This window comes from Lutra lutra, chromosome 18 (assembly GCF_902655055.1).
Source record: "Lutra lutra chromosome 18, mLutLut1.2, whole genome shotgun sequence".
Classification (NCBI taxonomy): domain Eukaryota; kingdom Metazoa; phylum Chordata; class Mammalia; order Carnivora; family Mustelidae; genus Lutra; species Lutra lutra.
The window spans coordinates 22,232,499-22,259,684 of NC_062295.1; the positions used below are offsets into that span (position 1 = coordinate 22,232,499).

The window sequence follows — 27,186 nt, forward strand, 5'->3', positions numbered from 1 at the left end:
GTATGTTGAGTGTCATCTTCTTTTAGCCCTGTTTATGTATCCCTCGCCCCCACATACAGTTGTACGGGCTGTGCACTGCCCAACCTTATGCCAATCACATAGACCGCAGTATGAAGCGTGACCACAGAGTTGCACAGTGAGTAACCTGCACAACGGAACGTGGTGAACCCGATTCATAGCTCTTTGTCTAACTTCGTTTAAAGGAATCATCATGTGGCTCAAGTTAAAGCTCTTTGCAAATGCAAGACCTGGGCCAGATAGAAGGGCCTTGTTGTAAATTCCATTCTGGGGACAGGTCCAAGAACAACCAGCCCATGGGAAGACTTTTCTGGGTTATGGAAAGGAGCCAGCATCCTTCAAATTCCACAGGCCTTGTGCAGCTCAGCAAGCCCTATCCCCCGCCCCCCACCCACTGCTGAAACCCCTGCTCAGACAGGCAAAGGTCTGGATTGAAGTGTCTGAGCTAATTTCTCACACCAAAGTATGATAAAACCACAGAGTCATTTAGAAATTTAAATTACCACTGTTTACACTTAAGCGAGTCTTCTCACCATGGAGAAACTGTTTCCAATTATGAAACATGAAAGCTGGTCACCATTTAGGGTTAATATGACGTTCTCTGAGAGAGTGAGCAGGCGAGACTACCCAGACATCTAATTACCTGGAAAGATAATCTTGAATAATTGGAATTAGGCAACTAAAGCAATTACTAGATGTTGTGATCTTCAGGAGCAGTCCTCCACCAGGCATCGGGATTTAAACACCTTTAATAAGAGCATGTAATTAGGGAAATCCAGAATTTCAGAGCAGAAAGTGACAGAACTAGCAGTCCAGAAGGAGGGAGGTGACAGGGACCTGTGCATTGTTGGAGAAAACGACGCTGGAGGGTGGTGGGAGAGAGGGATGGAAGGAGAAAGGACTGGGGCGGGGGCAGGGTGCTGCCAAAAGACCTCAAAAGCCTGGAGAGTGAGCCTGACTCTCACCTAAACTTACTGTGTGACCTTGAGCAAGGCACTTAACCTCTCTGGGCTCTACCATCCTTCTACTCTTCAGTCATTCAGTAAATGATTGTGGTGCCCCTGCCATGTGGACTCTCTTGCACATGGCATTTCTTCTACCCTAAATGACAGCCCCCGGGCCCCTTAAGCCCTAGAAGGACTGCCATTTGTCCTTCAGGACCCTCCCTGAATGGCAACCCTCCGCACAGCCTGTCCACACTGTCATCAGCCCCTTCCACAGCCCTCTGGCCACCTGTCTGAGCTCCAGGTCCACAGATGTGACTCTCCTCCTCGTCTGTCCCACACTGGAAGGCTCCTGAAGAGCAGGAGCTGGGGGTGACTCCCCGTCCCAGCTCCTGGCACAAGGTCTGACACCAGGGAAGGCAACTCACTGGCCTGAGGCAGAACGGACAAAGCCACCATGGCCCATCCCCGAAAGCAAGGATGCAGTCCCCCCTGCCTCCAGGAAATCAATGACACCGAGTAAGGTGGCCTGTGGTGTGCATTTATTGAGAATGACCAGGAAATGCTCTCTTTCTTTAAGATTCCAGAGCTTACTGCCTCCACAGAGGGACCAGGGCCATTCAGATGATTGATGAGTCCCACCCTCCACCAAAGGGCTGCAGGAATTATCTCGATGTTGTCTGGGAAAGGCAGGTGGGAGGGAACAACGGACGTGTCAGCCACTGGGGCTGGTCTCCTGCCTCTTTGTGTTTGGAAGTCTCTGTCTCACGGGATGAAAGAATCAGACCTCTCTCTGTGTCAGGTCCCGGACTGCAGGTATGTTCCAGGTATGGAACAGAAGTAACGGACCCAGTCTGGGGTCAAAGGGAGGACTCCGGAGAGGCTGGACCTTTGGACCTGCTCATGAGGGTCGACCGAGAGTTCCCCAGGCAGACAGAGTGGAAAGATCACCCAGGACTCACACACAGGCATGGGATACGCCGGCCACCCGGCGTGCTGGGGCTGTGGCCAGCAGGCTGACCTGTGTGGAGCTCCAATGTCAGATCCCGGGCAGCTGGGAAAGTTGCTTGTCCTCTCTCTTCCCCTGCTCAGCCTCTTCTGATCTATGCATGTTTCAGGTCTATGGCATAAATCAATAAAATGCGCTAAATAAATTAAGTGAGCAGCAGAATTGTAAATCGATTTCGGACGCAGAACAGAGAGGTTGAGGGAACCAACAAGAGACTATTATAGAAACAGAAGTGAGAAATGACTCAGGCAAGACTCGGGATTGTGGCCACGGAGCCACCACATTGTTACACGTCCCTGAAATATTAAACAAATGAAACCTACAAGCTTTGGAGACTGTTTCACAAAAAGCTGCCAGCTGGTGGCTGCCAGGAATCCCAGCTGGGAAACAGAGGCGGGGAGCAGGGGTGACTAACACAGTTTAGCCCAGGGGGGCTCAGAGGAGACCACAGTCTCCCCAGTCAGACTCCATTTTTCCAAACCAAAATGGGCCACCCAGGGTCTATAACAGCCCCTGCTCCTCCCTCCTTTCCTCCTTTCCTCCTTCCCTTCTTTCCTACCTTCCTTTTCTTGTGCATTCTATCTCAAAAAAAAAAAAAACTAAAATCTAAATTATAACAGAGAAGTCATATCTAAGCTGGGTTTTAAAGGATACACAGAAGTTTTCCAAGGTACACAGAGGTGGTAAAGGCAGGTAGGGAGAGGGAACAGTATATGCAAAGGCACAGAGGCACAAAAGATGATGAGGAGCTTGAGGGAAGTGTATTATTCGAGGGGGAAGGTAGGGCTGGAGCCCAGGGTCCACGCAGGGAACCTGGAGAAGAAGAAGTGGAGTAAAAAAAAAAAAAAAAAAAAGGCAGACTAGCTCCAGACAGATCACAAAGGGCCATGAACACCGTGTTCAAATATCCCAGCATATTTACATTCAAGAACCAGGGAAGGGGTTCCAAGCAGAATCCTGATACAGTCGGATTTTCACTTTAGAAGGAACATTTAGAATTCAGTGTGGGAAATTTTTGTTTTACTTTTTCTTGGAGTATCACATAGAGACGGGAAAAGTGCATCTATCCCAAGTATATGGCTTGATGAATTTTCCTAAACTAAACACGTCTGTGTAACTAGCGCCCAGACCAAGGATCAGATCATCGCCAGCTGTCCACGCCCTCTGCACACCCGTCCCCTTCGGTCTAACCCTGACTTCTCACGGTACAGCCTCACTCTGTTTTCCAGTTTTATATAAATGGAGTCATATAGTCTGTATTCTCATGAATCTGGCTTCTTTTGCCCAAATCCATGCTGCTGTGAGCAGCTGTAGACGGTTCACACACACCCCCTTTCTGAATCATATTCTGCTGTGTGTGCTGGTGGGCACTGAGGAAGAGCAGACAGGAAGATATCGGTGCAGCTTGATGACGGCCGTAAATCACGGGAGGCTCAATTAGCTCATTCATTCATTCGCTCATTCATTTTTCATTCATTCACTGTGAAAGCTCCATGGACCCCATGAGGGGAAGCTCCAAACTGGGGGTTAGGAACTGGGGACACTCCCCACATCACACCTTGACAGGTGCCTTGGGACCAATCCTTCCCGGGGCATCCTGTTGATGATGTAAAGGGAAGAAAACCGAGATATCTTCCCGGCCTCTCTGCAGGGATCGCGGGTGGCAGAATCATATCCTTCCTGGCTCTCCCAGTGCAGGCCCAGATTCTTTCTTCCTCTGCCTGAGCCCTTCCACTGTGGCTGCTAAGCATTTCCTTAGCTCGCTCCCACACCTGCAGGGAGAGACTTCCGCCTGGTTCCTGTTTGCACCCCCAACGCCTAGCCCGGATCCTGCCACATGGTGGATGCTCAGGAAATGTTTGTCAATTGAAAGGCATGTGTGAGACTGACTAGCACGCAGAGGCCGCTCCGTCGGTGCTCAGCAAGGAAATGCACCCAAACATTTAGGTCCCTCGTGGAGAAATCAAGAGGTCTCTTTGGGAAGACAATGACCAGAGGAGACCTTAAACAGCAAAGCAGGGAGGCTCAGGTGCACACCACCTGGAAACCCGCCTGAGCCTTTTCCAGTACAACAAGCTGCCAGCCACCCTTGAACCCCGCCGTCAGTGTATTTCTTGCCTCCTCGATGTTGGACACAACCATGTGACTTGCTTTAGCCAATGGGCTGTGAGCAGACATGATGGTGTTTTAAGGTCTTAAATGGGTTTGTGCCCTTAGCCACTTTGTATTTCTTTCTTTCTTTCTCTCTCTCTCTCTTTCTTTCTTTCTTTCTTTCTTTCTTTCTTTCTTTCTTCCTTTCTTCCTTTCTTTCTTTTTTTTTAGGATTTTACTGATTTATTCGAGAGAGAGAGCATGACTGCAAGGGGGCGCAGAGGGAGAGGGGGAAGCAAACTCCCCGCTGAGCGCAGAGCCCCATGCGGGGCTCAGACCCAGGACTGTGAGATCAGGGCCCCAGCCAAAGTCAGACACTCAACCAACTGAGCCACCCAGGTGCCCTGCTCCCTTACATTTCTGTCCCTTCTTCCTGGCCGCCCAGAAAGAACACACGTGGAACAGACGTGACTGAGCCCAGACTACATCCTGGAACCAAGACAACCTATAACCAAGTCAACCCACAAACACGTGAGCCAAAAACACATGCTGAATGCCCCTGAGCTCCGGGATGGCTTGTCACCCAGCATTATGGTGGATGTTGCCGACCAGCGCGCTAGGTTCGATAGACCACCCACACGGTTGCATTTATTTGGTAGGAGAATCTGGCCCCCGTGAACAAGAGACTGACATTTTGAGAGACAAGGGAAGAGGAAGACAAGACAGCACGAGAAGCGTTTCCTCGGCATTTTCAACATCAAGTTCACAGCATACAGGCACTGCTGGCACATTTCATCCTGATACATTGTTCAGACATCTTTAATTCGCCCTCCTCCTCCTCTGCCTCCCACGGCCTTTGTTCAAGTCTTAGTCCACTCTTCTGCCGGGGCTGCTCCGGGGCTGGCCTGGCTCCCCGAGGCCCCCAGAGATAAATAAGAAACCCCTGCTATCCTCAGAGGCCCCCAGCCCTGTGGCGGAGAAAGATGTGGGTACAAGTAACTGTTACTCAGCTCTGATACTGAAGGCCTGGAGTGCAGGGGGGGACAGTCTCAGTGTCCAGCTATCGGACCGCTTATACAAATTGTCTCTATATGATTTTACAGTTGTTCCAAAAGATGGGGGTGGTCTTATGCACTGGTATGAAAAACAATTCATGATTTTATATACAAGTATTTATGTATGTATATGTATGTGTGTGTTACATACCTAGCTGTCTACATCTATCTATCATCGTCAAGGACTAACAAACCAAACCATTATTAGAGGATATCTAGTGGGCTCATAAGAGACTCTCATTTCTCATTTATGCATTTAAGGATCATTGTAATTTTTATAACAAGAGTGTATGCTGTTAAAACCCATGTTCATTTTTCATCCATTCAACAGGCTTTGCTCCTGGGTACCGGGGACACAGTGAGTCACAAAGGAGACAAAAATCCCTGCCCTCAGGGAGCTGACCCTCTACACTGCAGGCAGGAATAAGTGACGTGCAGGGGTAGAGAGGGACTTAGCAGGAGGAAGGGCTGCGATGAGAGGATGCTCAAGGAAGGCTCCCGCTGTGACACTGAACCAAAATCTGAATGATGAGAGGGACCAGCTGTGCAGAAAGCGGATGGAACAGTATTCCCAGAGCAGGGAACAACAAGTGCAAAGGTCCTGAGGCACACACTCGTTTGGCTGACTCAAGGAACCATCAGGATTTGGGGGAGCTGGAGTGTGGTGAGGGAGAGGATATTGCAAGAGATGAGACCCAGAAGTTCAAGGCCAGATCCCACAGACCTCACAGGCCTCCATGAGAATGTTTGCTTTTTCTCCGAAAGTGCGATGGAAGCCAAGGGAGGGCTTTAAACAGGGATTCACATGAGATGACTTATGCTTTAAAAAGATCATTCTGACACAAGTGAATCAGGGGGCAAGAAAGGAAGGAGGTAAGCAGTTAAGAGATTGTGGCAGGAATCCAGATGAAAAATGAATGGGGCTTAGGCTAGTATAAAACAAAAAGATATTTCCCATGTGAAGCACAAAACTACAACGGTCAGGCACCAACGAAGAAAAATGCGTGTCGTGGTAAAAATACTGATGACGGACAGCTATTTTTTCCAGGGGACAGGGTTAGGAAGCAAGGGCCGAGAGGGTACTGAAGAAAATGGCAGAGTGGGTGCTGTCTGTGAAGGTCTTTGAAAGCATGACTGTGGCTTGCCAGGTGGAAGGAGGTCAAGAAAAGAAGGGGAGCACTGGCCTGAAAACACTCTGAACTCAACTCAGAGGTCTTGGTGAAGGAGGAAGGGGAAGAAACGCGCATCACACACACACACACACACACACACACACACTCGCGGAGTCTTGGAAGGTCTAGCTTTTCGGAAGAACCAGGCATTTAAGAGCCAAACCACTCAGGTTCAAACCCCAGCATCTTATCTGTATGACCTCAGGCAAGCCAATTAACACTCGATGCCTCAGTTTCCTCATCTGTGAAATAAGGATTAAAATGAGCCAATGCAGGGGGGGCGCCTGGGTGGCTCAGTCATTAAACGTCTACCTTCGGCTCAGGTCATGATCACGGGCTGCTGGGATCCAGCCCTGCATCGGGCTTCCAGCGGAGCAGGGAGCCCGCTTCTCCCTCGCCCTCTGTGATCTCTCTCACTTTTGCTGTCTCTCAAATAAATAAATAAAATATCTTTTAAAAATTTAAAAATAAGCCAAATAAAATGAGCCAATGCAAGTAAAGTTCTCAGAGCAGCGCTCAGCACGCAGTAAGCACTGCCTCAAGCCAATTAGCATGAGTCCCATGATTATTGCCATATCTGGAGGACCAGAAGGTAAGTCACAGAGGGAGCACGTGCAGGGACGAGAATGCAGGAGGAGAGTGTGCTTTGGGAGAGGACACACCTGGGCTCGAACACCAGCCCCAGACTCCCGCTGTGGCCTCAAACCACACACGCCACCTCCACGGCTGGGGGTCCGCGTCTGTAAAACAGACAGTCCTGATGGGAGGTGAGCACAGGATCTGGAGGGCCAGGTTGGGGATGGGAGGCTGTGTGACAAAGCCCGCTGATCCAAGGGACAGCTGACGTGCTTGACAGGCAGTGAGTACGTGCAAATCGTCCTGCCACGTGGTGGCAAAGCCAACCCACTCAGCCTCCTTATAAACATTTTTACACACGCAGCCAGAAGGTCCGTGGTGTGGCCACCAAGCCCCAAAAGAAAAATCACAAGGCCAGTAAAACACAAAGATACCATCTCTCTGGGGCTCTCGGTCCTCCTAGAAGAAACAAGAATAAAGGTCAAATGTCCCCAGGAGGAGGACAAGCAACCCACGTGCCACCGTACAGGGACACACGTGTACACACGCCACATGTGCTCACACGTGCGTGCACACACCCATGCAGGTTCACCCTTGGAAACACACACATGCACGCACTCAGCCGGGCACGCGAGCCCATACACGTTCATACGGGCACATGTGTGTGCATGCTCAGCTACCACCAGGCGTGCGGGCACACGAAGGAGACCCATGTGCCCCTATCCAGGGGAGCACCTGCTCGTGCGTGCATACGCTCACCCTGCCCCTGACACACAAGCACGCTTACGCGTGCACACCCAGGCCGTGCTTCCTAGAAGCCAGACGGGGAGCCCAGGGGGCCCCGGAGCTCCAAGGTCTTGCGGTTTTTGGCTGAGCCCTGGTGAGGGGCCGCCTCCGAGTAGGGGCTTGTAAGACGCAGGACAGCAGAGGGGTTTCTGAAGCCTGGGCTCCGCCCCGCCTGGGGAGGGCCTCTTCAGGTGGCTTCATGTCTGAAAGGCGCAGATTCCTCAGCTGGCAGTGGAGTGAGTTTGTCATCCTCTTCCTCCCAAGGTCCTTCTCGTTTACTGCCTGGGAGCACAGGGCGGAGCACGGAGGGACCACTGGCTCGGCGCGCATGCGCATGTGTTAGCTGTGGTATTCCTCGCGCTTCTTGACCTCAGCTTGGAAGCCGGGGCCCAGATGCTCAGCTCAAAACTTTAGGAGTGGCCACCTGCAGCAGCCAAACGGGGCGCCGTCGCTGAGAAACCAGGAAAGTAACTGAGCCAGCAGTTCCCCGCTGCCTAAAGCCTGCTCAGCGGGGTGTGGCTAAGCCTTTTCCTATGCCTGGGGGTCCCCTCCTCACGAGCTGCCACTTGGCTGGAGCTCACCAAGGGGATAGTGTTTGCAAGACATGAACCTCACCAGCCTCCATGGCACATGGCCCCCTCTCCCGTGCCGCCTCTACCAACACCCGGGATGGGTAAGAGACAGGATGTCTGACCCTTCAGACACTCACCACAGGGAAGCAGGGAGCCCGGCCCCACCAGCAGGGGGCGTCAGTGCCCCTCCCCCAAGCCCTGGTTGAGCATTTCTCCTGAGCCAGGCACCCAAGATTCCCCCTTGCTGGGACAGTTTCTAGGACTGGACTTCTGCTTCAGTTTCCCCACCCTGGCACCCAGAACCAGAGCTCTCTCCTAATCTCCAGGCTGTCGGAAGACACCAGCACACCTGCTCTCTCCTGGCTGTCCTCCTCCTTGGCGGCAGGGACTAGGCAGGTCCGGAGGTGGCCAAGCCCCTATGTTCCTTGGCCAGCACGTCCTCCAGCATCTGCTCCCTTGCCCTTCCATAAAAATAAAGCCCCTGACTTAGCTGAGCGCATGGCTGCCAGGATAACGACCTCATTTCCCAGCCTCCCTTGCAGCTGAGTCTGGCCCTGGGATCAAGCTCTGGCCAAGGAGGCATGAGCAAGTGCTATGGGCAACTTCTAGAAACCTTGGAGCTGACATGCAAGCTTTGCCTTTTCTCCTTTGCCCCCTCTAAGCTGCTGCCCAGAAGGCAGGTGTGACAGCTGGAGCACCAGCTGCCATCTTAAACCATGAAGACCGAAGCACAGAGACAATGGAAAGGGGCAGCAAGGTTCTAGACCAGAGCCATCCTGGATTGCCTACTTTAAAACTTTAGATTTTATTTATTTATTTGACAGAGAGATCACAGGTGGGCAGAGAGGCAGGCAGAGGAGGAAGCAGGCTTTCTGCTGAGCAGAGAGCCCAATGTGGGGCTCGATCCCAGGACCCTGAGATCATGACCTGAGCAGAAGGCAGAGGCTTAACCCACTGAGACACCCAGGCACCCCCTACTTTGAAACTTTAATAAAAGCAATGCACATTTCTCTTCTGAAGCCGACTATATTGGACCACCATTCCCTACAGCTAAAGCTAATCCTGACTGCTGTGCTAGCCCCACACGCAACCTGGGGCCAGCCCCTGACCATCCTATCTGAGCAGAATCTCTGCTCTTGGGCGCTGTGCACTAGGGAGTGACAGACACAGGACATCTGGTTTGTCCAGATGTGGGTGCACCTGGGTGGGTGGACTCCCCCACCCAGGTCAAATCCTGCAGCTGGGTGCAGTAACCCCAACACTGGTGTAGCCTGACCCCAGCTTCCGCACACCCATCCTACCTCCCCCCCAAATCCTGGTGTGCACTGGAAGTATGAAAGCATAATGACTCTCAGGATCACCCCACTCGGGGGAAGGACAAGGTGATCTTCCCCCTCCTCTATCCCCTTCCCGACTGCTCAAGATTATGGCTCTTTGGGGAGCCAACACCCAGGGACGCTGCTGGAGAAACCCTCACTGGGCTGTGGGAAGCCACCTGGGCAGGAAGGGTCTCTGAAGGGCTCTGGGCTTGCACACCTGAGGGGGGGCCACACTTACCCTTCTCCGATGCTGGGGCCAGGTCAATGAAGCTCCGACATTTTTCACCTTCAAAAAGAAAAGAAGGATTTTCAGAATGTGAGTGGAAGTGAGAGCTTCAGGCTTTTGCCTCTCCCCTTCCCTGAGCCTAGTCACTGAGCACCAAGCCTCTCTAACTCTTATTCCTGGAAACTCAGTCTCCCTGAGGGAATATTGGACAGCAAACCTGCAAACTCAGCTAACCAGCATCGGGGATATGGTCTCCGGGCTCACCCCCGATCCAACCCATCCAGCCAGGTGGCTTGCACCTGCTCCATGCCCTCGGGCCCCTTCCACAACCCCCACCCCATCCAGACCCAGCAGGAGGAAGGCAACCCCTCACTGGGCTTCCCAGGGCTCCACACTGTTGTGACCAAACGGATGGTCTCAGGACACATGGCTCTGATCACGTCACACATGCACGTAGGCATATACACTCTTGCTCAAACCCTCTGATGACTTCCCAAAGAATGAAGCTCAAGTTCCTTCATGGGGACCCCTACACTCAACCCCGACACTCCACCACAAACCCTCACATGTGCTCTTCCCCCTGCGGGGGACACGCTTCCCCTATCATGAACTCTCAGGGTGCCCTGGCCCTCTCCAACACCAGTCGCCTTATGATTCCATTTTTTGCATATGATCCTTGGGTGGGCGGCCCATAAGTTGTGAGCACCATGAGGGCGCACCTCGTATCCTCAGTGTGTCCCCAGCTTGGGAAAAGACAACTCCATCCTCCCGCATGCTCAAGCCCAAACCCTGGCGTCAACCTTGATCTCCTTGTCTCATAACTCCACATCTGATCTGTGGCTCTGGTTTGGCAGTATATCTAGACTCCGACCACTTCTCACCCCTTCCAAGTTCCCAGCCACCATCCTCCATCTAGATGTCAAAAATTAATTGACTATAAATGGGAGACTTTATTTTGTTCTCTCAATTCTATTCCATTGATCTATATAACTAACCTCATACTGGTACCACACTGTTGTTTGTTTGTTTGTTTTTTATTACTTTTTTTTTCTGATTTTGGCCATTCTGGGTCTCTTGCATTTCCATATATGAATTTTGTGTTTTTTTAAGATTTACTTATTTATTTTAGGGGTGGGGAGGGACAGAGGGAGAAAGAGAGAGAATTTCCAGCAGACTTCCCACTGAGCACAGAGCTTGACATGGGCCTCGATCCCACAACCCTGAGATCATGACCTGAGCCAAATCAAGATTCAGACACTTAACTAACAGAGCCATCCAGCACCACTCTATAAGGATTTTAAAATCAACTTGTCATTTCTGGGGGGAAAAAAGACAGCTGGATTTTTCTTTTAAGATTTTTATTTTTAAGTAATCTCTACCCAGTATGGGGTTTGAACTTAAAACCCAGAGATCAAGAATTGCATTCTCTACTGACTAAGACAGCCAGGAACCATGCCAGTTAGAATTTTAATAGGAATTACACTGAGTCTGTAGATCAATTTGGGGAATATTGCCATTTTAATAATATTAAGTTTTCCAATCCATGAACATGGGATGTCTTTCCATTTATTTAGATCCTCTTTAGTTTCTTCTGTAATGTTCTATAATTTATGGAATATAAGTTTTGCACTTCTATTGTTAGATTTATTCCTAAAAATTTTATTCTTTCCAATGCTATTGTACATGGGATTGTTTTCTTAATTCCATTTTCAGAGTATTCATTGCTACAGTATAAAAATATGATAATTTGATGTATATTGGTGAGGTACCCTGAAATCTTGCTGAATTTTCTTATGATTTCTAATAGTTTTCAGTGGAGTCTTATGATTTACTATATACAAGATCATGTTATCCACAAATAGAAATAGTTTTACTTCTCCCTTTCTAATCTTGACATCTTCTATTTCCTTTTCTTGCCTATTTCCTCTGGCTAAAATCTCCAGCATAATATTGAATAGAAGTGGCAGGAGCAAATGTCCTTGTCTTGTTCCTGATCTTAGGGAGAAATCATTCTTATACTATGAAGTATGATGTTTACTATAGGTTTTTCATAGATAATCTTTACCAGGTTGAGGACATTCCTCCTATTCCTAACTTGTTAAGTGGTTTTATTGTAAAATTGTGTTTGCCTTCTCTTTGATCCCATAATAACCTGCAATGATGCAGCTCTGAGAATCCCTATTTAGAGACAAGCAAACTGAGGCTCTGAGCTTTCAGGGACTTGCCCAAGACCACACAGCCAGTAATGATGGAGCGGTACTCAGTCCAAATGTGTAGACTTCAAATTCCATACCCTAAAATTTTTCCAGCTATCTATTCCAATTTGCTATGTCAGAACTTCCTACTGCAGCCGGCCATTCCCACTGAGTAGAGCTGCCAGATCCTGAAAGGAATCCCCCTGAGAACATTTACCCCCCCACACACCAGTGTAGACAGGGAAAATCCACCAAGGGCCAAATGAAATGGCTCTCACACTTCTATTTCTGCTACAGGGACAAGACTGAAGAAGATGTTTGAGCAGACATGGTCATGCTGAAGTTTAAGAAAAAATCATAGTAATGACATAAGGAAGAATGGATATTTCAATGGTCTAATAACTGAAATCCAAACACAGAGGGAGTTTTTTCTCCAAACCCAGTTCCTCGTGGTAAAAATTGGCTAACCATTTGTGTGAATGATATCAAACTGTACCATATTGTCTTATTGCTTTTAGAAGTAGCCTTTAAAACATCTTTGTCAATTATCATTAAGTTGATATGTTTAACTAAAAGACTTCATTGGGGAATAAAACTAAAGACAAGAGCACTTTATCTCTTCAGACTGAGGCTTGTCAATTAGATCATGGAGCTGTGGCTTGTTACTGACACCTGATGTCAGCGTACATTCTGTGAACCCTAGAACATGAAAGCTGGGAAGGATCCTAGAGTTCATCCAACTTAAGTAAGTGGTTCTCAGCCCTCGGAAGCCCAAGCCTCACCCAGAGAGACCGTGATTTAATTGATCGCTGTGGGGCCTAAACTTCCGTGGGGTTTTAAAAACTCCCCCAAGTAATTCCAGCATGCAGTGAGGCTGAGAGCTGTACTCCAATCTGACTTGTAAGAAAAAAAAAATCTATTTGCAACATTAAAAAAACAAGAGTAAGTCATTTTAGTGATGGATCGTAGTATTGCAATGGACACTCCTCCAAGCAACAGTGTCTGTGGGTCAGAACAGCAGAGGGGACAAGAACCTAAGTTCTGGGATCAGCAGAGCTGGGTTCAAATACCAGCCCTGTCATTTCCTGCCATGTGAGTTCCCAGTCTTTCTGTGCCTTGATTTTCTTGAATTTTTAATGGGTATAGAACCTATAGGGGCATTGTAAAGACCTGACAGGGGCACAGAGCTTAGATATGATGCCTAGACCAGAGCGGGTGCTTAGGAAGTGGTGGCTATTGTCATCATTGTCAACAAACAGGACTCAGAGGAAACAAGAGGCATGGCCTCTGCGGTCTACTGAGAGATCAGACTGATGAACAGACCACCATCATGGTGGGTGGAGGTGAAGAGTAGGGCTGAGAGCAGGGCCCCTGTCGCCAGACCTGCCTGTGTTCAGCGTGGCTCCATCACTTACTAGACGTATGACTCAATATATTAACCTTCTGGTGCCTCAGTTCCCTATCTGTAAAAGGTGAAAACCACCAATGCTAGTGTTTCCGTAGTACCTATAACAGAGTGGACCAGTAGGCATGGTGGGCACCACCAGGTGGTACAGCTAGGGCAGCTCAGTGGGCAGGAATCCACACTGCCAAGTGGCAGCGGCAAGGACGGGACATATGGTTCCCCCATGAGCTTGTGCCTGGGATGTGGCCCTGCACTGTCCCATGTCTTCCCCAAACCTATGGACACTGTCCAGTAATTCCCTTATTTTTGTACCTTGAAGTTGCCCTCTCTCCCATTGCTGCCTCTCACTCTGATTCCCTTTGGCTCACAGTGAGCTACTAAGAAGCTACTAAGAATTGAGAAGGCCAAAGAGAGCATCTCATCCCCTGAAAGGAAAGTTCCCTAAAGACCCACTGTGTTTGTTCCCAGAGGTCCACTGGAGGGTAATGCTGTCCCACTTCAGAGAGGACGCAGAAAGCGGGAATTTGTGCAGGAAGAGGGTGGGTCCAGCAGGGAAAATGTTTTGGGGATCCACGAGCTGCAGAACCTCCCCAGGCCCCTATGGAGATGTCAGAAACTTCCAGGAAACCAACCTGAGAAAGCTGGACATCGGGTTCTGGGCTCAGAGGCTTAGCAAAACTCCTGCACCCCTCTGGAACCAGAAAACCATTAGTGCAGGGAGGAAGAAGGGCAGGAAAAAACTAGAAGGCTCTCCCCCAAAGTTTGGAAGACTTCCTGTGCCCCAGGGGCTGACGAGAAGCCACAATTATGTGGGGCCTGAATTTCTCCCTACCTTGGAGAGGGGAAGCTCAGTCCGATTAGATTCGAGAAATAAAGTAATGGGAGATTCCTTTCCTGTAAGAAGTGAGAGTACGTATTCATACCCACACCACCTCCTGTAAGGGGTCCTCATCTCTGCACCTTGCCCCAAGACAGGTGACCGATGGGGGGGCTTGGTGCCTAGGCCCAATGCAAGGGTGGCTGGCCCATTCATGAGATTTCAAAGGCTGGCAGTGACCGAGGCAAGCCAGAGGGGAGTGGGTAACCTAGCGAGGGTGTACCCTGTCTAAAGGAATATGAAGTGACCTCCTGGCCATCTGGACCAGTCGGGCACCCCAGAAAGAGCTCACTGAAGACAACTGAGTGAAGGGAGTCTTCCCGGAAGGGTGGACAGGGGTGAGGGCCTAGCAATAGTAGATGTGGCTCACCTCTCCCAGCTGAGGGGGTCAGGCAAGAGAAAGGAGCCTGCGAGAAGTGAAGCCATAGGAGAGGCGCTGGCACTGGGAGCTCAGCCACACTGAAACGAGCATCAGAACAGGAGATTCTGGGGTGGGACTCAAGAATCTGCATTTGTAACCAGTTCCCAGGTGCTGCTGATGCTGCTGGTCTGGGAACCCATTTTGAGAACCACTCCTTAGAGGAACGCATTACTGCCCAAACCTCAACAGGGAGAAAGTGAGACAGGAGAGGGGGAAAATACCCCAGCCTTCTGATTTCCTACTATCTCCTCCCACTGGCCAGAACCAACGAGAAACCAGAGGGCACAGGGGTCATTCCATCTGTGGAGGGCAGTCTCCGCCCCCACCAACTCCCCTTTTCTTCCCATCCCCCCTTTCTCCCACCCCGCCACCACCACCAGTTCCACCCCCCGCCTCCCCGGCTAAGAGACGTTGGAGGACAGACTTCCACCACCACTATCTGAAATGATCTTGTATATGTATTTGATTATTTGTTTATTGTCTGTGTCCTCCGCGGGATGTATGAGGGACTTCTGGGCTGTGGGAGTTATTCCCAAGCAGATAGGTGCTGACCGTGGTCCTGACCATGTTCTCTTGCAGGTTGGAGGCTGCGTGCCAGGAAAGGATGCAATCATGCAGAATTCTCCCCGACTCCCCATTCCTCCTTACCCACCCTCTTCCTCTCTCTCTCTCTCTGAATTCTAGGAATCCAAAGCACATCAAGCAGTGATGTGGGGAAGTGTTTGAATGAATTCCGATCCTGACATTCTTCTCTTAGATACCCACTGCCACTGCTTTGTATTCATACAATGGTATTCAACCAACATTTACTGGGCACCTCCCATGTGCCAGGTGCTGTTCTAGGTGCTGGGGGAATAGAACAGCGAACCAAAAGGTAAGTCCCTGCCCTTGACGCTCTTCCATTCTTACATTAAAGTATATGTTAATCAGCCACTCAAAATCCTTGCTCCACAGAAGGGCATTCCCCAGCTCTTCTGAATAACTGCCTAGAGTCTCCGCAACAACTTGAAGCTCTGGGACCACAGGTCCCACTCACTGCTGCATCTTCAATGCCTGGGACAGTAACAGGGGCTCCAGGCATGATCGTAGGTTAACAAATAAATGAAGAGCATTTCATAAAGAATTACACCAAATGGGGGATTCTAGTCTGTAGGACCCCACAGGTGTGGAGGCAAAGGTGAGACAGGAAGCTGAGCTGAGCTGGAGGGTCTTGGGGCGAAAGAGAAAGGGGGTGTCTTCCCTATTGAGTGACAAGGAGGAGCCCCCATGGGACAGCCATACTCAGTCTCACGCCCGCCACAATGCATGGATGTCTGAATATCGCCTTGACACGACTCTTTGAACGTCACACACCCCCTCCTTTCCTGCTGCTTTATACCTGAGGGCTTCCAAGGTATAGCCTTACATTTTCCCACCTCTCCACCTCAACATTTCTCCTTCCACTTCTCGGTATCTGAGCTGTCCCTCACCTTCAGGATCCAACTCAATGCCCACACTATACTCCCACCAAGAAGACTGCCTTGTTCACCAAGCACCTACCCTCCCCGCAAAAGAGATGTCTCCCTGCTCTGAATTTCTGTTATTTTATCACAATATCTCTCATTATATTGTCTCACTCTATCTCAGGCAGAGCTTGGTCCCTCTGGCTTGGCCCCCTTGGGGGCTGAAAATGGCAGATCTCCCCCACCAGCAGGTGGAAGCTATAATGTGTTATGTTGCCTAAGATCCAGCATCCAATGACCCTAGGAGAGCCCAGGACAAGCATCACGCGACAAAACTGGCATGCATCACAACTGAATACGATCAGTTATCTAGCCCCATTTTACAGATGAGGAAGTGAAGCTCACACAGGCAAAGTGACCTACCCAAGGTTACACAGCCAGGAGGTGGCAGAATCAAGATGTGGGCTCAGCTCCCTGTCTTTCCAAAGCTCTTTCCATCGTGCAAGGGACTAATTGTCCAGAAGCAGGACAGAGACTCAGGACATTCCACGGCCAGACAAGATCCTGGCCTCGGGCAAATCAACAGTGTCTCTGAAATGTCCTTCTTAAGCATTTTATTATGGGAAATTCCCACCTTGTACAAAAGCAGAGAGACTAGTGCAATGAGACCCATGTCCCCACCCCCAGCTTGGAAGTGTCACTCTGTAGCCAGTCCTGTCTCTTTATGCCCATAGCCCCCATCCCAAGGGGTTATCTTGAAACAAATCCCAGAAGTTGTGTCTAAATGTCTTTTTCTAAAGGTTTGCTCCCTTGCTCAGAAAAGACAAATGGAAGGTCATTTCTTCCTAGACTCTGTGACATCACCGCATGGGGCCGGTGGCTTTTGGCAGCACGGGAAGAAAAGATCTAACCTCAGAGGCCCCGACCCGCCCTCCCTGCTGACAGCTTCTGACCCACTGTCTGCAGGGATGCAGCTGAACTGAGGGCGGGGAAGGGGAGCCTCAGAAATTGCCCTCAGCATAGTGGCTGGAGCCTGCCAGCGGGCGCATCAATCCGGCCCCAACGGGAGCACCTGGCATGTGTCCCCAGCAGAAACGAGGCTTCCAGGAATCCACTGTGAACACAACCGGCCAGGTAACAGCTGCCCCCGCTCTGGCTCACCACTCCAGCCTGATGCCAGGAAGCCCACCCCACAGTCCCTACTCTGGGTCCAGTCTACTTGAGGAAAAGGCAGGGGTGTGGCCGTGGCAAGTGGTGCCACATGCACTGGGGCACGCCGAGGCCAGCAGTGTGTGTTCCCTGGTGAAAAGCCCAGGCTCTGACTGCAAAGGGACCTGAGTTCAAATCCCAGCTCTGCCACCTGTTAGCTGTGGGACTGTGGGGGAACAATGGTTTTTATTTATTTGGTTGGGGGGTTCATTTCCAAGGCCAAACAAGGCAAAACAAGACATCTCCCCTTGGGATTTAAACCACCAGATGACATCTGCAGAAGGACCAGCTTGATGGGCTGCTGACTCCACCATTGTCACTCATCTGAGTTCTCAAGGCTCTGTCCTTAAAAAGGGTGCTCTTCACAGGCAAATGAAGGTGTCTGGGCTCAGAGGCCAGAAGACGCGAGTTCAAATCCCTCCTCTGCCTCTTCTTAGTCATGTGACTTTGCCTCTCGGACCCTCTTCCTCTCCAGCGGAATGGCAGTCATCGGACACCTGGCTTGCAAAGCGGATGCTTGCAAAAGGGATGAAAACAGGAGAGGGCACGCAAACTCCTGTCGTGTGCTTGGCTCTGTAAATAGGAGCCCTTTTTGGTTTTGGATTCCTTCTCTGGATCCTAGGTTAGAGACACATTGCACTCTTCCCAAGGAGAACCGGGAAGTCCTTCCAAGCCAGAAGCAGGAGGCTGTAACGGTGCGACCTCACCCTGAGCAGGTGGAGGAAACCTGGCAGGGGTGCAGGCAGAAGGCAGGGGGGTGGCCAGAAGCAGATGCCCAAAGCTGGCAGAAGGTCTGGGGAGCGCTGAGGGTTGGCCAAGTTGCCCTTGGCATGAACACGCAGGAGCCTGGGTCTGGCTGGCAGTGGGAAGATGGGCAGCAAGTGGGAGGGGTGCTGGGGAGACCAGAGTCCTTGGCTGCATCACCAGATCCCCGGGTCTGAGGATTGTGACTTAATTCCATATCCCACCAGACGGTGTAGTTGAGGTTTCTGTGGAGGACAGGGTGGGGAACGGCGTCAGGGGACTCATGGGGAGGGGACTGGTGAGAAAGAGGCAGTCATACCTGTCTCACAAAGCCAGCCATCAAATATTTGCTAACATATATGGCACATGGACTTGGTGCCAGGTCCAGCGCATTTTACAAGCTACCATGCCCACATTTACTGATGAAGAAACCGAGGCACAGGAAGACCAAGAAACTCGTCTACATTCACTTAGCCCACGGTGGGAGCCAGGGTTCAAACTGAGCCGGCTCAGCAAAGCCTCTGCATTTGGCCACGACGGCCTCCTTGCAGAATCAGCAGGTTCCAGAGAACTCCATTCTCCCCAAGGGAAGTCCTGGACGCCCTCCAAAGAGGACTCCACACGGGACAGGAGAAATCAGCAGCCACTAGGATGGGACCACATCTACAGGTGCCCAGCCAACAGGACCCAAACGTGGCTGATTCTGAGTTTGGGTCTGAGACACAGATTCCAAAGAACCTGACCCTCCTGGCAGACGCATGGTTCATTTTTTTCCCTGTAGCAGGTGCTCTCGACTTGCTAGGAGAGCAGAGAAGAGCTGGTCCTGGCCCCAACAGTCTTGGCCAATGTGAAATAATTTTAACTGTTTGGCAAGGGCAAGAGTTCACACACCTTCGCTGGCTGAATTCAAGGAATTCAGCTCCAAGATCAGAGAATAAAGGAAAATGCCAGCAGATCTTGTGCGAAGCTTCTCCTCTCGCGATCCAGGCTGGCAGCGGAGTGTTGGCAAGCCCTCCCTTGGAATTCTCCAGAGGCCTCTGCCAGTTCAACTGACAGGGCAGCAGATGGTACACAGTTATCTGCTGATGATATTTTGATTTATTTATCTCTTACAGATGGTACCATGCCTTGATTTCTGGCAGGAGTCCAAAATGTGGGTCAACTTTCTGGGGATAATCATTTCTCCAAGTGGATAAAATCCTGGAGATTGAAATCCTGCCTGGCATCATGACCTCATCACCACAGTCTCCAGACATAACCTACTCAGGCATTTCAGGCACGGTGGGAAAACCATAGGGGAAAAAAATGTTCTAAAGAATTTTCTAGCTGAAAGAAGCTAAATGCTTATCTTAAATTGATATAGTAGTAGTGGAATGTAAGAGCTCTGAGCTCAACAGAGTCTTGAGTTGAAGTCCCAGCTCTGCGTCTTACAAGCTCCATGACCCAGCCCAGACACTCTGGATCTTAGTTTCCTCATCTGTAAAATGGGTGTGATTATGCTCTCTACCACATAGGCTGTGATAGAAACAGCTGGCGGTCCATCAAATATTGTGCTATTCCTTCTGTAGTGGGAGGTCATTGCTAGGAAGTGGCCACCCAGCCAGGCATGATATTTACCAGCAGCCGTACATCCTCATGAGGTCATGTGACTCGTTCTATCGTGAATGGGGAATGGTGCCTGGCCCTTCCTGGAGATGCCTTTTAGGAAGGGGACATGCCTTCACTTTCCTCTGCCACCGAGATACAGAGGGCTTCGAGACCCCCAGGAAGTAGTGAAGCCACAATATGGAAATTGCCTGGTCCCCGAATCACTGTGTGGAGGAGAGCTGCCATGTGAATCACCCACACTGAAACGTTATGTGAGCAAACAATGAATTGCTACTATGTTAACCCACAGATGTCCACAGATTTGTTACAGCAGCTATTATTGGCTTGTACGTAGTCAGAGATCAAATGGGACCACACACATGAGACAGCTGGTGCCTGACAAGGACTCAGTAAATGTTCACAATTATTAGTATCATCATCTTTCATGGGAGCTTGATAAATTAAGGAGATCGTGACTTTTTTATGCCATCCCATCTGCTGGATTTGGTTAAAGCTACACAAATCTGCTTTTTCTAATACCTCGGTCTTATTTCCACCCTTTTTTTTTAATACCATCAGGAATCCATGAGCTGTCCTGTCTCCCTCCCCAAAATCATTTTTCGAAAGAGAAATTTAAGAGGCGCCTGAGTGGCTCAGTCAGTTGAGCGTCCAATTCTTGATTTCAGCTCAGGTCATGATCTCGGGGTCCTGGGATTGAGTCCTGTCCTCATTGGGGAATGTGTTCAAGGATTCTCTCCTCCCTCTTTCTCTCTCTGCTCCTCACTGCCCCCACACACCCGGTTCATTCTCTCTCACTCTCTCAAGTAAGTAAATAGATCTTAAAAAAAAAAAAAGAAAAGTTTGGGGAGTGATGCCTGGGTGGCTCAGTTGGTTAAGCATCTGCCTTTGGCTCAGGTCTTCATCCCAGGGTCATGGGATCGAGTCCCATATTGGGCTCCCTGCTCAGCGGGAAACCCGTTTCTCCCTCTGCCTGCTGCTCCCCCTGCTTGTGCCCGTGTTCTCTCTCTTTCTCTCTCTCTCTCTGACAAATAAATAAATAAAGTCTTTTTTTTTAATCTTTAAAAAAAGAAATTTAAAAGGAGAAAGGGAGCATAGATCATTTTCTTGTGACACATGGTGGCTAACATGGAGATTATGGTCCTCCGTTCTCTCGTCCTGGTATTTCCTCCCTGCCCTGGGCACAGAATTATCCAAATCAGTTACAGATGGAGGAAGAATGTAAGAACCACAGAGCCCACCATTTCTGAATGTAGAAACAAAGACCCAGGGAGCGCCCACAGGTTGCCTGAGTTCTCATCATCAGTCAGATACTGAGCTGAAGCTGGAACCCAAATCCTCTGCTTTCTAATCCAGGAGAAGGTAAGGGGGGATGAGAAGCCCACAGTCCCTTGCTACAGAAAACAAAAGCAGACACTTCTGAGCACTCACTATATTCCAGGTGCTGTTCTAAGTCTCCACAGGTACTCACTGGTCTAGTTCTCAACCACATAAAGGAGGTACTGTTATTGTTCCCATTTATCAGATGAAGAAGCTGAGGCCTGGTGAATTTGAGTACCTTACCCAAAGACACAGAGACAGTACGTGGTGGATCCAGGATTCCACCCGGGGTGCTGTAACTCATAGAGAGGCCCCACCTTTAATCGCATTTGGAGAGAGAGAACTTAGAAGAAAGATCTGACTTTTCTGCTTGATTCCAAGGAGCGGAACTAAACCAACTTGGGCCCAAGGAGCAGGCGTCTATCCAATCAACTCAAGCAGAGCCCAGCCATAGAAAAGACCCCTCCAAGATAACGTTAAATTTCCCAGTGGTGAAAGAATATAAGCAAGGCTTAGCCCAACCTGCGGAAATACTGCCAAGAGCTTCAAGTTGCCTGGAGTGGGTGGCATATCAGCCTGGGCCAGTGTTTCCTCACACATCCCGTGAGTGGCTCATGACGGGGGGATATGGTGCGAAATTACCCTGAATCACATCATGGAGAATGATTTCCCTTCCCAATTCCCTTCCAACCCTTCCAATCCAACCTGCTTCTAGGAGAAAATTTCCGTTTTGTGCTAGCTTGTCCTTAACATCATTCTAATACCTGCTAATCTTCCATTTCAAACAAAGAGAAAAGGCAGACGTATCCAGCAAGAATTTGATAACATTGCTTTGTTTTATGCATGCACACACGCATGCACACACACACACGTGTACACATAGTTCTTCTATTTTTAGCAAGTTGTGCTGGTTTTCTATTTCCGATTGTAATATAAAGTTTCCCTTTTAAATTCATTTAGGTAAAGAAAACGTGAGCCAATATAGAGAAAGAAAAAAAAATAGGATGACAAAGGTATATGGCTAAGAACAAATACACAAAAGTGAGATGAGAAAAACTAAAATGTGGGAAACACTGGGATAAAAGAGTTCTGCACTTCCAGGCCCAGTCCAGGCCAAGAGCTTCCTGGAGAATAAAGGACCACCCTGCACAACCCTGAGAGCACCATCCATGCCTTGGTTTATACAAATGAAAGTCTCTGGAGTTGTGCAGTACACAGCCTGCATACTGTACAGAGCGGCCATGAATATTTTTAGAGTAACAAATATCCCAAACAGAGGAAGGAAGTGGGGTAATCTTTTGCTCGGCTGCCCTGAAACTGGCAACCAAAAGTTCCTCCTTGCAAAAGATGACACTCTCTGACCCCCCCAATAGTGTCTCCATGCTCAGGGAGCCACCAGACCACCCAAGAAGAGCTGGCACTCAACCCATCCTCAGGAGAAATGGAAGAAAACACAGGGACAGTGTTCTTGTTGGGGGAGGCTTCAGGAAGATAAATAGCAAGAGAGCAGCACGTTCAAGTCTAAAGGCAACGGGCTGACATCCTCAGCCATGAAAGTGTTTGAAAGAGAGATCCCCGAGCTGATCTCAAAAAAAGCTAGATGACACTGAAACCCAGCTCACCTAGGGAAGAGTCAAAATTAGCTCAAGAATGAAGAATTCATAGTAAAAACATCAAAGTAAAAAAAAAAAAGAGAGAGAGAGAGAGAGACCTAGGTAAACACAGAACCAGAATAAAACAACTGGAGATAATGTGTTACAACACCCCAGACATAAGCATAAAAGTCATAGGAGCATAGGAAATCTGAAAGTCAGAGGCAGTATGAACCCTACTGATCTCTCAGCTCTTCCTCAGAAGGGGTCTCACCTGGAAACACCTTGTTCAAATGCTACAATGACACATTTCTCTATTCCTCCCAGCCCCCTGCCTCCACATCACAAAGGTAGTGACCCGCCTGGGGTCAAAGTGGGCAGGTAGAAGAGAGACTAGAATCCAGGCTCACTGGCCCCCTGGGATCCTGGCCCCACACCCCACAGGGCGCTCTCAACCAGGGCCACTGAGAACAAGCCTCTCATGTCCTAGAGATTTCTTACACTGATTAAAAAAAAATAAAAAGAAAATCAACTTAGACTAGGTCAGGTCAGTCCAGAACATATTCTCCCTCTCTCTCTCTCTCTCTCTCTCACACACACACACACACACACACACACACACTCATCTCTCTTGAGACCCCCTACCTCAGTCTCTCCCCTAGCCTCCCTGTGTCTGCCCCATCAGCCATGGGGATGTTTACAGAACCCAGATCTGAATTCTGTTCAGCAACCTCCATGTTAATTTCAGTTCTCACCAGAAGCATCATGCCCTCGGACATTTATTAAAAATGCAGACTCCCAAAGATGCATATTCTCCGTGACCCAACAATTTCACTGCTTAGAACTCATCTTACAGACATACTCACACGTGTGCAAAATAACACAAGGTCAAGATAACGGCGGCATTATTTTAGGAACAAAGGGCTGCAAATAACCTAAATGTCTGTTAATTAAACAAGAAATATACACTTAATTTATGGAAAATTCACACTCATTAAAACAAACGAGGCAGCTCTCTCTTTCTCAGAATATTAACATGGAATATTAATATTAATTGATATTAATACAGAATACAGAGTATCAGTGTTACGTGAAAAAGTGGGAAGCTCACAGAAGTCTGAAACCCAGTACACATATAGAACAGACCTGATCAGCTCCTCCTAACCCTTCCTTATGTCCAGTATGGTCAACTTGACCTTCCCCATCAGATGCCGTATTCATTGCCCATTGCTGCTGTAACAAATTACCACAGACTTAATGGCTTGAATGATACAAAAACCTTTCTTACAATTCTGTATGTCAGAATTCCAATGTGGGTCCCACTGGGTGACAGTCAAGGGGTTGACAGCACTGTGTTCCTTTGGAGAGGCTCTAGGGAAGATTCTCTTCCCTCTCCTTCTAAGCTTCTCAGCTACGCACACTCGTCTCCCACCTTCCCTTCCACCATCTATAACATCAGCCCTGTTGATTCTCTCCTCTCTGATACAAACGCCCCCTTCTCCCACTATGGCTAAGATTCTCCACTTTTAAGGATTCGTGTGATCAGCTTGAGCTCATCTGGAAAATCCAGGATAATCTCCCCAACTCAAAAATCCTTAATTGAATCACATCTGAAAAAGTCCTGTTCACCATTTAAGGTGGCACAGTCACAGGTCACAGGGATTACTGTGGACATTTCAGGGAGAGGGGACAATGTTCGGGCTGCTGTGGATAACCTGGATTCCAGCCCCCAGAACATTCATCACTCTCAAACAGACACAAGACCTCGTGATGATGTGCCTGTCCCTCTACCTGAAATGCTCTTTCTCAGCTGATTCTTATGCAGACCTTCAAGACAGAATGCTGATGTCCTCTCCTCTGTGAAGCCCTTCCTGGCTTCCCCAAGCAGAATGAGGGACACCACCAGCACTTTGAAAAGACCCCTCTACATGACACGTGTCACTTGGCCTTTGAACTATTTGCCTACCTGTGCATCTCAGCAGTCTGCAAGCAACTTAATAGTGAAACTGACTTATTCATCCACGTGTCCCACCATTCAGCATGATGCCTGCCTGGCACATGGGGTGTGGGGTAGCGGTGGGTTCACAGACACTGAAGGAACAGGTGACCAAGTCCTTTCTACAATACCGTGCCAATCCAGAACACAATTTTATGTGCCTGTGGTTGTTATGATGATTCCATGGGCCTGATATATGACAGAAGTTCAGTAAATATTTGCTTTGTAAATAAATTAATATGCACACTTAGTATTTATTGAACATTTTCTACATGTGAAGCACTTTGCTAAGCTATTTATGAGTTCTGCCTCCCTATTAAATTTTTCATAATAACTCTCAAAGGAGTCCCACTGTATTCCTTTGGGCAGTTAACACTAGTTGCTGTCACAACCCCCCCCCCAAAATCCCAAAGTCTTATCTTTCAGCCCTCTCTCCTGCATGACTTCCATCCACACAGTGACTCAGGGACCCAGGCTCCTTCCATGGCGTACATCACAGTCATGGGAGAGAAAGTGTGGGGGGGCATACTGTGTGCTTCCCCACCTCAGCCTGGAAAGGACACATGTCACTTCCGCTCATACCACACTGGCCACGCCAGTCACATGGCCAATCCAACGGCAGAAGAAGCTGGGAAATGCAGGGAACTCTTGGATATCGACAAGCACAGCGATCGCTGCCACGTCTATGACCTTCCTCATTCTATTGCTGAAGCAACAGAGGTTCAGAAGAATGGAGACGCTGCCCAGGGTTTGCAACTAATGTGCGTCAGCTGCAAGTTCAAGCCCGTCTACACAGACCACGCCCCTCATCATTGCTTGCTCACAGGTGCACATCCCATGTGCTCACAACTCAGGCCGCCACGGAGGGCGAGGCCTGGGGTGTTGCTGAGAGGCAGGAAGGAAGGACCCGGGGATCGGACATCTCTGGACAAGCCCCACTCGATGATCCACACAGAGATCACAGGGAAGCGGCTGGGTCGCATTTCCCCATCTATTTGCTTACACCCACCGGTATCAGTTTATTCATCAGCGTCTAAATGATGACACAAGGCAGCTGTTCTATGCTTGATTTTCCCCTCCAGACTGTTACAAGAGGGGAAACAAATTCTATTTTTTTTTTAAGCGAGCGTCAGATGAAGCTTGAACAAAACCAATAACTCTTTGAGGATGAGCCACTCTCTGAGCTCCCCACAGATGCTCTTGGAGCATTGTTTCTGGGGGTCATTTGGCAGTTTACGTCTAGGAAGAAATACTGCTCCTTCCTCTGTATGTTTCTCCTCTCCTCCTCCCTGAAACCTTCCCCCAGCGATATTAGCCCTTTGCACTTGGAGTTTAAAACAGTAATTTAAAAATGTCCCCTCATCTCCAAGTGGCTTTGCCTTGACCCAGGCTGCTGCACCCTCTCTCCAGACAGAACCTCTCATTCTCGTCCCCACCAGTTCCTTGTCTCCCAGATTCAGCATCTCTAGGGCAAGACAACTACAATGCCCCCATCAACTCTCCATTATTCAGGGCTGATTATTCAAGGAGTGGATTATTTGGGCTTTTGGGCTCCTTGCTTCCCCCTCACCACCCCCACACCAGCCCCCCACCCCAGCACTAATCATCGGCACATCCTTCCACAGGCAAGGAAGGAAAGGAAAGTTTGTAGAACCCCAGCCCACAAAGACGGGCTGATGACCAGCCGTTTCTATCTGGCAGGGAGGTGAGGGGAACTCTGCCCCATGTCCGCTCATCCTGCCTCTTCCCCATTCACATAAGGTAATCCAGAGTTTGCCATCCTGTTTCCAGAGAGAACACGAGCTACGGCCAACACTAGCCCAGGTTTTCTACCCTGGGGGCTCTCCCACCAGCCTGTGATGTCTGTGCAGCCTGACGACAGGGTGGTCTCTTTACAACACGAAATATGTCACAGGATCATGGTGTGATGGCATATCTAATAAATAAAATTACATTTTATTTATTTGATAGGGAGGGATCAGGTGCCTGTACACGAGAAAAAGAGAGAGGAAACACAAGCAGAGGGGAGAGGTAGATGGAGAAGCAGGCTCCCCACTGAATTGGAAGCCTGAGGCGGGACTCAATCCCAGGGCCCTGGGATCATGACCTGAGCCGAAGGCAGACGCTTAAACGACTGAGCCACCCAGGTGCCCAATACAATGAATTTTTTTTTTTTAAACAAAGCAGAGAGAGACAGGCAGAAGGTGACTCACCCTCGCGTGAAATGGTTTCTCTCACCAGTTCATCCAAGCAGGGGCTCGCTGTCAGACACAAGACCCTTCCCGGGGCCAAAGCCCCCATTCTCAGAAAATCTGAACTGTAGTCACTTACTAAAGGAGTCTGGTAAAGACAGGGGACTCTCCTGAGAAATCATACCCAGAGTCCACAAGAGAAAGAGCAGACGCTGGCCCGGTGAGTGGAGCGCATGTCAGCCCAGAAGGGGACGGGAGGGGCCCAGGAGGATCCCCCACTCCACTGCGCTCACCACCTCCTTGTGGCCTGGCCGCCTCATCTCCACCCACCACTCGGAAGCCTACTGGGTCAGAGCAACCGATGGGTAAAAGGAGTGGTCCCGCCTGTGCCTGAGAGTGAGATGCATCCTTTAACTCCCT

The 27,186-nt window shown here is 49.4% G+C and overlaps 1 protein-coding gene across 3 annotated transcripts in view; it reads right to left on the reverse strand.

Moving 5' to 3' along the window:
* Positions 1 to 27,186, reverse strand: part of GSG1L (GSG1 like) — a 197,961-nt gene that overhangs the window by 120,641 nt on the left and 50,134 nt on the right. For all 3 annotated transcript variants that reach the window (XM_047714413.1, XM_047714414.1, XM_047714415.1), the window contains exon 2: positions 9,781 to 9,828. In XM_047714413.1, coding sequence (XP_047570369.1) covers positions 9,781 to 9,828 — 48 coding nt within the window. The remainder of the gene's footprint in view (positions 1 to 9,780; positions 9,829 to 27,186) is intronic.